Here is a 10,225-nt window from a genome sequence, read left to right as displayed (position 1 = left end):
AGAGAAACATAATTAATATAACAAAACATTTTAGAAAAACCACACAATGTTACTATGTGCGCGCCTCATAATACCAGTGTTAGGTTTAACCAAATGATTAATGAATTATATTAATGAAGAAAACTGCAAAGCAAACTAATAAAGTGAAAAATGGACTAATTTACCCCTGTGTGGCTGATGCCATCACAAGAGATAAGAAATGAGTCTCCAACCTATCATCATATATGATTTTGAATGAGAGAATTGTTGTTAAGTGTTGCAATTATCGAAGATGGAACCATAATTCATATGTGATTTTGCTGATAGTTAGTTATGTCTAATAATGTTCAGAATAGCAGCACTGATGTTCTCCCTGTGTGGATTGTTTACCTGGTGATTAATTGTCATAAATTGTCTCTAAATTGTCTGTTTCTCTGTGTTAGCCCTGCATCTGTTCTGCTTTTCCCGGAACGATATATAATATATAATATAATACAATATAAGTGTGTTTAAGTTTAACCAATACAATGCATAAGAAAATATAATAATGATTCCAAGACAGGCCTAACTGAGAGGATGTGTAAAAAGCAGCCTTGAAAAATAGGATCATGTTTGTTGAAGGGGGGAAATGAGTGAGAGTGACACACAGAAGTCACTACTCTCTGAATTTATGTGGAGACGTCAGATGGGAGGCTGATAAGGGCGTGGCTATACTTCGGATGATATTATGTAAACAACATGACCGAATGTTTAGATGCGAGGAGAGGTGGGTAATGGGCACTTGGCAGAGTATAAAGGAGAGCGCCCAGGAACATCCTTTGTTCTTCCCTTTGTCTTCTGTGAGATGAGCAGTTCAGAAGATTGGATCTCAGAAGTTCACCGTTGGATATTTCAGCAGAGATTCCAGAGGCTGAACCGTTGCTCAAACTGTAAACTTACAAATTGGTTCTGTATCTTTTTGGTATTTTTTTTGGCAATGGTTGGTTACGATAAAGGGCTGAAGTAACCCGTAAGAGTGATTTACAAAAAATGAGTTAATACTCAGATTTTTACCTTTACCATTTCACAAAGCGTTAAAAAGGGAATGTCCATAATTTAGACTTTCATTGCAGGAAATTTTATTAAAGCAATTTAGCAGCAGTAAAGCCGAGGAGGTCCAAATTGACCCTTGAGGCCTACTGTCCAGGCCCCTAAAATTAAACCAGGTATTCTGAATGCAGCTCGTGAGGGGAGCTGGTGTAACAGAGGTGGCAGGGAAGACACCTGGACTTAAAACTAGGTGAGTCCCCTGAGGGTCCATCTAAGCTTTGCATTGCTGGTTGGTTAAGACCCATAGGATCAAATATTCTGGCTTTTTTAAACAGAAAGCCAAACCAGACTTCCTGTATTGGGGTGTTGGTCCTGGAAATTGAGTATGTAACAAACACCCAGCAACATGCTGACATTGTTGCAGTCCTGAGTCGGAGACCCAGTGTTTTGAAATATTTGTAGTCTTGGATTTCATTGTTATTTATAGTTTCTAGTCTCTTGGTTTCTGTCTCTGTGCTTCCCCTGTGTTCCTTGTGCCACGTAGTCAAGTTATGTGTTCATGTCTGTGCCTGTCTCATGTTTCCTGTTTTACTTTGACAGTATCATGTGCTATGTTAGTGTGATTTCTCCCAGCTGTGCTCTCTTCCTGTGTCTCATTCCCTCATTATCCCTGTGTATTCAAGCCCTTTTTCTTCCTCTGTTTGTTGATGGGTCGTCTGGGTATTGCCTGCATTTCTCCATGTTCCAGAGTCTCAGGTTTTCATGTTCTGTGCTTGACATCTCCTCTCAGGTTTTTAGGTTTTTAGTTCCTTTGTATTGCTTTTGTAGTTGCCTCCCAGTTTAGGTTTTTTTTTAATTTAGTCTTTGCCACTTTCTGATTTTTGTATTCTGTCCCTGGTGCTAATACAGGTTCACTCACAGTTAAGTCCAAGTCAGCATCTGGACTTGGGTCCCATCTTTCTACACTCCACACATCTGCAGAGACAAAGATGATGCAGATAAAGAGCCTATGAGAACTACAGACTCGGTACAAAAGATGAACTTTTCTCCCCAAATATGGTGCAGAGAATATGAGCCAAAAAAAAAAAAACTAATACAAAAACAAACTGCTGTATTTTTTGCGGTTATCTTTGTCTAAAGCCAGAAATTTGAGTCAGCAACATTTTCTAGATTATTAAACAAGACTTTTCCAATCAGTACATTAACAGATGTACTGATTGACTAAGTGAGTCTTAGTCTTTGCATTTCGTGCCTTCAGCTGTAATCAGATCTGATCATATCTGTGACTACATAGAGGAAGCAGCCCGGTGACACGAGGGCGACTCGGGGGCAAGGTCTTTGAAGTACGTAAACAGCTTAGAAACACACACACACACACACACACACACACACACACACACACACACACACACACACACAGCAGATGCAGCCTTAAGAGATTCATCAGGTTGTAGAGGCGGGCAGGAGTGAAATCAGTTCTTTAGCTACCAATGACAGGCATGAATAAGAAAGAGGTGACATTTGTATGATGAAAGAAATGACACAGCATCTGATATGGACTTTTTCAAAAAGCTTTATCAGACATCTCAGTGAACTGAATATTAAATAGCATTTTCTAATGGCCGACGGGAGGCACCCTCTCCACGGGGTAATACGATTTGAAATATACAGCACCAGCATGTACACTTAACGAGCACACGTACTTCAGTATTCTTAAAAAATACTAACAAAGTCAGATTAGTGTTGCAAACACTAAATGAGTGATACATCAACAAATGTGAAACTTTGAAGACCTGTTTATGTACGTGTTGTTCTACTATAGTAACATCTTATCTTCATGCTTTGGTTTCTATGGTTTATGTAGTTTGCTGCAGAACTCCAAGATAATATCGTTGAAATGTGTCACGTCAGACATCAGCGTTTAATATGTGAGAAAACTAACTATCAACTCTGTATCATCTGCTGGATATAAGTAAAAATATTCATATTGTGTTTAGTAGAAGGATGAAAATTATGTTTTTGTGATTAGGATAGGTGTTAATATTAAACAAACCAGACTTATTTCTAACAAACACAGAAACTGGACATGGCTGCTCAATGAGCAGCAGCTACAATTGTAAAAGAAATACTTATGCAATCAAATGTAATCCACTTATGATGTTGCCTCTAGATCTGTATGGTATGTGCACTAACTAAGCACTGGTAGAAACAATAACCAGTAATAACAATAAAAACATACATCAACATCAGCATCATGCCAAAAGCAAAAGAAATCAGTTAGACTCAAGAAAAAGAATTGTTGATGCTCCCAAAACAAAGCAGAAGATGGATATACAAAGTTATCACAGGTTTTCCGTGTGTTAAGAACTGGACTGAAAAGCTGTGATCAAGGATGATCCAAGAGAGCCATGCAGTACAGAACAAGCTTGGCAGAGGTAGGAAGTGAAAAACTATGCAAAGAAAACCTAGTGAGAGATGTATCTAAAGACCCTAGAGGAGGGGTCTCAAGCTTAAATGAGCTGTGGGCCACTGGCACTGTCATTTCATTGGACAGCCACTTTAGTGTTCAAGCAGTACAAAAGAAAACACTCACAAATATTATTTTTTAAATACTGTATAATGTGACAAAACTGCAAACGTGAATGCAGTCCCCCCTCACTCCTAACTAACTGAAGCCTTTCATTGAACTACCAAATAAACACATTGGTACTTAGTCTCTGGCCAGACACGTGGCAGCACTTCTGCTATCATTGTGCTCATATTTAACAAAATAAAAATGCAGACATAAGTGTACACATTAGTTTTTGAATCTCTCACTGAACCAACACAGCTAGTGCCTCAGCATCTTTGCACTCTCTGCTCATATTGCCTTCATATTAAAATTTATTGTACTCAACAACAAACAAATCCTCCTTAACAAAAAAAGTAACTTCCAGGGCCAAATTGCATTATATTTCTTCACATCAATATCCAGTTATTATTGAGTGATGATGTTCGAAAGCTACTTCTGTGTTTATTAAGGCTGTTGTATTTTTAACGTATTTTAATGCTTTGTATCTTGTTCTATTTAATCTGAACAAGCCCCTAAAAAGTCAGTGATCACTGTCGCCCTCTATCAGTTTTTATTACCACTATTCATCAGCAGCACGTTTTAAAGCTCGGTTTTTCAAACCTTATGATATAACTATGGCCCAGCCCATGCAGCAGTGTGTTAATGACTAACCTCTATTGTGGATGGATTATCTCAGTTGTTCAACTGACTGACGTTTGGTCCATTTACAGCATCTTTTTCCTGCCATGCAATTGCATTTGTCCCTAACCATCGGTAACTTTTGTGTTGACTTTTATTGAGTGGAAAAAACTTAGCGTTCATCCTCCAGCTTCACTGTGCTAATGTGTTTATATTATGCTAACCATAGTTATGTAGCTAGTACCACATAGCACATCATGATATACCCTACAAACACCACTACTGTTTAGTTTTCTGTCTTCACTTATATCTGAAGTGATAGCAGAGCTGTATGTTTTCATTTTTTCAGAAATCCCTCAGTCAGAACAGGGTATTATGGAGGCATGTGATACACAACATAGGAGCTCTAGTTTTCCACTCCAACTTTATTCACCTCCATACATTGACTGAGCATATCGCGCCCAAACACAACAGAACCCCTCCTCCAAGCTTGGGTGTGAGTGGAGCCCTCTAGTGGGTCGCCACAGTATGTCATTTTTAGATGGAAACTAGCGAGCTAACTCCCTGCTAACTTCGAACTCCATTAAACTTAATAAATTCTGTTTTCTTTGATGCCTGGATGTTAAATTTAATTGTTACACCTGGTGGAGCAGCCACACCGATCATTTTATTAAAGATGAAAGAATTTAGACAGTTTGTAACTCTCAGTGATGCCACAGTGTTGACTTTGGGACCTGAAGCGGAGTTTGGACCCAGAAACGGCTAATGATGTCAGACTTAAAAATGAGATATGGGCTGCAAGTAGGGGTGGCATGGGCCGCAAGTGGCCCCTTGGCTGCAAGTTTGAGACCCCTGCCCTGGAACAACTGCCAAGACACAAGTGAATGACTCAGACAACTCAGGAATTGAAGTCTCAAAGAAGACTGTCACCAGAACACTGCACAAGAATTGACTTGCAGACCAAGAAAAAGAGAAACTTTCAAGTCAGACTGATGCATGCTAAGGACAAGCTGAAAAAATATTATATATACTTGAAGTGCGTCCTTTGGTCAGATGAGATGAAAAAAAGAGCTCTTTAGGCATCAACAGGGAGACGCATTCGGAACCGGGGATTTCTTCAAGGTGGAAGAAATCATGAAGAAGGAAGATATGTGAAGATTTTGAAAGAAATCCTCAAGCAGTCAGCAGTAAAACTGGGTCATTGTCATTGCTTTGTCTTCCAGCATGACATCGACCCAAAACATACCCGGTCAAGAACTGCTTTCAAAATACCAAAAGGAATGTTACTGACTGGCCTGCATGACGCCCTGACTTTAAAATCTGTGGGGTGAACTGAAGATCAAGATCCATGCCAGAAGACCATAAATATGAGAAACCTTGGTGAGATCTGCCAAAAGTAGAATGGTTGGGGATTCCTCAGCAGATAAATATAATACTTGTGAAAAATACATCAAATGACTGCAGGTTGCTATCAGCAAAAAGGATAAATAATTTGTAAAATAATGTGAAAGGCTTTTGTGAAGATTTTTATTTCTGTGTGCAAAGCAGTGTGTTGCTGACTGATGATGCACTGTACTTATGATAAGCAAGACCATGCAAAGATAACACAAGTTTCAAATAGGCAAAAATACACGTAGCAAAGGAAGTGGTCAAAAGGCAAAAAATGACAGATGATAATCATACTTGTCAAAAGGAAGCTGCTCTATAAAAGGCTGAACCTGAGACTCCTACAGTACAAACAAAGGCTAACCATTTTGCTTGCATCATGTTCGGTCTGCAGAAAGTTCTCCTCCTCCTTGTTCTGACCTGCTTTGGACAACTCGGTAAGAATCACAAGTCCTTGTTGTTATTCTTCAACCATTTAATGAGGCATCCATTTAATTTTCCTTTTTTTCTTTTACTTCAGTGCATGGGGGTGGCATCATACATGGAGGAAAAGCACCGGAGAGTTCAATGCGATATATGGTCTCTGTGCAAAACAACGGCGGTCATGTGTGTGGAGGGTTTCTCATCACTAATAACTTTGTGGTCACTGCCGCACACTGTTTTGACGAGTGAGTAATCAAACATCTTCTGCTTAAGTCTCTTTCCTACAGATAATTCTTTGCCTTTATTGGATAGTGGAGCAGTGAAGATTAGACAGGAACATGAGTAGAGAGCAGGGAAAGATGCTCAATTTCAGTCATGTGGCACATGGTTCACTGCCAAACCAGTGAGCTAAACGGACGACCTCCTGCTTCAATCTCTGATTCATGTCATTAAAACAGATTTAGAAAATGAATTGAAAACCTCTTAATGATTATTCCTTCAGCTTCCCCACGCATGTTGTTCTTGGCAACCACAATCTCAAGAATGGCCAAATAGTAGAGATTAAAAAAAAATTCGTCTATAGCAGTTACAACACACCTGAGAAGGGTGATGACATCATGCTCCTACAAGTAAGTACATCTTTATACTGACAACAGTTTCACATGAAATATATTTGTGGTCTTATTTATATTTTTACTTTTTATTGTGTGTGTCTAGTTGGCAACCACAAACGATCTACACGATGAAATTCAACTTCCGCATGCTGAAATAGATCTAACAGAAAATGAAGTGTGCCAGGTGGCTGGATGGGGAAAAACTATGAATGGTGGTAAAACTGTTGGTGAGCTGAGGGTGGTGGACGTGTCTGTCATTAACCCACAAGTCTGTAAGAATCAATGGCCTCAACTTCCTGCCAATGTTATCTGTGCAGGTGGATATGGCACAAGCAAAGGATTCTGTCAGGTATGTATTCTGTCCAATGTCAACAGGTTTCTTTTTGATAAATGTACTGTATTAAACACTTAATATAAACTGACCAATTAAAATGCTTCCTCCTCACAGGGTGATTCTGGTGGTCCTCTGGTGTGCAAAGGGTTTGCTGTTGGTATCGTTTCTTTCAACCACAACAGCAATTGTAACTACCCAGATAAACCCAACGTCTACACGGACATCACAAAATACCTCCAATGGATCGACATGATTCTACAAAACCACAAAACATTTTGAGTAAAATCCCTGAAGTTTTGCTGTTTCGCATTACTGAAATGTCAGCATTTCTGATTGCTCTGTCAATGTAGCCGAGACAGAAATTAAAAATATTCCCTGCATGAAACTGTGTTTTTTCTTCTGTAACAGTGATCATTTTAGCATTTAGCTCAATTTCCACAAACTGAAATGGAATATTTAGATTTGTAGTGTGAGGTTATTGTGACATTTACACTTTTCCTTGATTCAAATCAGTGAGAAAGAATCACTGTGACAAATTAAAAATTATTAAGAGTCAATATTGATGAGGAACTACTGTGATAATCATATATGAACAAATACAAATGTGATTAAAAGTTCTGGGGCATAAAAAGCACAAACATTTAAATTTGGTTTTAATAAAGTGTCCTGTGCTCCTACTACATGTGGATTATTACCTGTGTGTATTTTGCAGTATAAAAAATCCAAGCGACACACTGAGTCATTTTGCTGAATTTTTCAAATCCCTGGTCTTAATCACCCATAACTTTCCCACTATACAAACATCAAGTGGTGGTTTCTGTGGAGTTGGGACAGCCAAGTATTCCATAATTTTGTGTTTATTCTTAAAGGTAGCAGATGAAAGAACAAGAAGAAAATGATTTTCCATTAAAAACAAGATGAGTTAGTCTATTAAAATGGTATTTTCTAAAGGTTGATCAGTAAAGTCCTGACAAAAAACTCACTCTTGAGCATCAGAACTCAAATCTTAATCTGGAAAATGTGGTTTCTGTGGTTCATCTCGTTTGCTGCAGGTAGTGTCATTCCAACACGTTCTCATCCCAAAGCGTAACATTTTACGCTAGGTTTCTGACTGCATCAAGTGTTTCCACAGTGAGGAAGGTAGTGCCTTTCTATACTTGTCAGATACAGTACTGTATCTCAAACAAAATATAAACAGGAGTCAGAGAAGTAAGAACGCAGCCAGGCCAATGATTGCCAGCTTTGAAGGGTTACATGGATGATTTAATAACTCTTCTTCAAACATCATTTGGCTCCTGGAAAGGTTTGAAGAACTTCATGCGTGGACCAGGATTAATGTTAAATCGTCCAAATATCACATTCTCTCCATACAGAAAGGTGGCAGGGAAGAACTCATCTGTTTTACAGTGGATGGAGAGAGGATGCCACTGTTATTGTTCATATATGATTATAATCCACCAATAAGGAGAGGAAGGAGCTAGTCATCATTTCGGTAACCTGGATAGAGGAGGTATTAAATTAGAGCCCCCAGCCAACAACTGATCGTGGCAGAACTCACTGTCCAGTGGAAGGGAAGGATGAAGTTACCCTGTGAGAGAAAGAAGGACTCGTACCTTGATCTGACAACTGAGTATAGAGAAGCATGTGGAAGTCAGCTGTAGAGTCTAGAAGGAAAACTTGTTGAGGGGAAGACTAGGGCCCTATAGCTGCAGGGGGTGCAGGGAGACATTCCTGCTGTTGCTGCACCACCAGATGTTCCAAGATTTCCTTCAATTGAAAACACTTTCATCAGAACACACAAAACATTCACAAAAGTTCTCAGAAAAAAATTAAAATGGATTCTTTTTTCTATTTTCTTGGATTAGTTCTGTTTTCTAAGAACCCTGCACTGTGAGAGCGTCTGCTTCTACCCCCCCCCCCACACACACACATAAGTATGATTTAGAGATATATACAGAAAGTCTAACATGTTCAACTATCTTAAAACGACTGAGCATCAGACGTCGTCTCCACATATTTGGGCTATACAGCACCAGATTGCTAATGAGCACATGAAGTACAATTATTTTTTACAGAGTAAATATTGAATAACGAAGTCAGATTTGTGCTTCAAACACTAAATGAGTGATACATCAACAAGTGTGAAAGTTTGAAGACCTGTTTATGCACATGTTGATCTACTATAGTGACAGCTTATCTTCAATCTGTGGTTCATGTAGTTTGCTGCAGAACTCAAAGATGATATCATTCACCTCTGTCACGTCAGATATCTGCCTTCTTTACTTGTGAGTATAATTAAACAGAAGAGATTGAAAATAAGAGAAATAAAGAAAGGAATTTTTATTTTTATCAATTATACTTTGCATACTATTTGCTTAATCTGCCATATCAACAGTTCTACAGTCAGTTGTTACATTGGCTGTTGCTTAAGGATTCATACAACATGAAAGAAAACATACAATATCACAGAGTATATCTACAGAGAATAGTTTAAAGTTTCAATATTCAATCCACTGATTACATAAAAGTTAAAAAAATACTGCAGGGAACATTTGGCTCGAAATATGGTGAAAAAGTCCTAACTATCAACTCTGTGTCGCCGGCTGGATATAACTGAAAAGTCAAATTACTCATATTGTGTTTAGTAGATGGATTACATTTTTTTTCCCCATAAAACCCAAAACAAGTAAAAGATAACAGCTGGAAATCATACATACGAAGGTATTTAACTTCACAAAAATTGAGAAGCAGGTGCAAATAAGAACATTTAGACCAAAGAAGAAGTTCATAAATGACAGTGAGGTACAACAGCAGCAAGTGGTGCAAAATTAATGATGAATAATCATACAGTAGTGAATGTATTTCAGACTGATGAGGAAACAATATAAAGATAAAGTTGCAAAGATAAGTGTCAAACAGACAAACTTACCTTGAATAAAGGATGTGGTTGAAAGTCAAAATATGGTAGATGATAATCATACTTGCCAACAAAGCAAACCGCTCCATAAAAGTACAAAGAAAAGTTAACCATTTTGCTGACATCATGCATGGTTTTGTCTCCTCTGTGTTCTGACCTGCTTCACAATTATTCTTCAACCATTTAATGACGCAACAGCTTATATTTCTTTTTTCTTTTTTTTGTACTTTTTCCAGTGCACGGTGGTGACATCATACATGGTGATTCTGGTGGTCCTCTGGTGTGTAAAGGATTAGCTGTTGGCGTTATTTCTTTAAATAAATAACTCTAAATATGTCTTATAGTTTAGATTC

The 10,225-nt window shown here is 38.3% G+C and overlaps 1 protein-coding gene across 1 annotated transcript; it reads left to right on the top strand.

Moving 5' to 3' along the window:
• The first annotated feature begins 5,948 nt into the window (after window positions 1-5,948).
• LOC102194501 (duodenase-1-like) lies at window positions 5,949-7,340 on the top strand. Its single transcript, XM_005727126.2, has 5 exons — window positions 5,949-6,021; window positions 6,105-6,252; window positions 6,498-6,636; window positions 6,725-6,970; window positions 7,070-7,340. The coding sequence occupies exons 1-5, from the start codon at window positions 5,964-5,966 to the stop codon at window positions 7,232-7,234; spliced, it is 756 nt and encodes a 251-aa protein (XP_005727183.2). The 5' UTR covers window positions 5,949-5,963; the 3' UTR covers window positions 7,235-7,340.
• Window positions 7,341-10,225: the final 2,885 nt, after the last annotated feature.

The sequence above is a fragment of the Pundamilia nyererei genome, unplaced genomic scaffold (assembly GCF_000239375.1).
Source record: "Pundamilia nyererei isolate P.nyererei 1_Seehausen unplaced genomic scaffold, PunNye1.0 scaffold00023, whole genome shotgun sequence".
Taxonomy (NCBI): Eukaryota; Metazoa; Chordata; class Actinopteri; order Cichliformes; family Cichlidae; genus Pundamilia; species Pundamilia nyererei.
The sequence above is the reverse complement of the archived record's forward strand: the minus strand, read 5'-3'. Positions and strand labels throughout refer to the sequence as shown.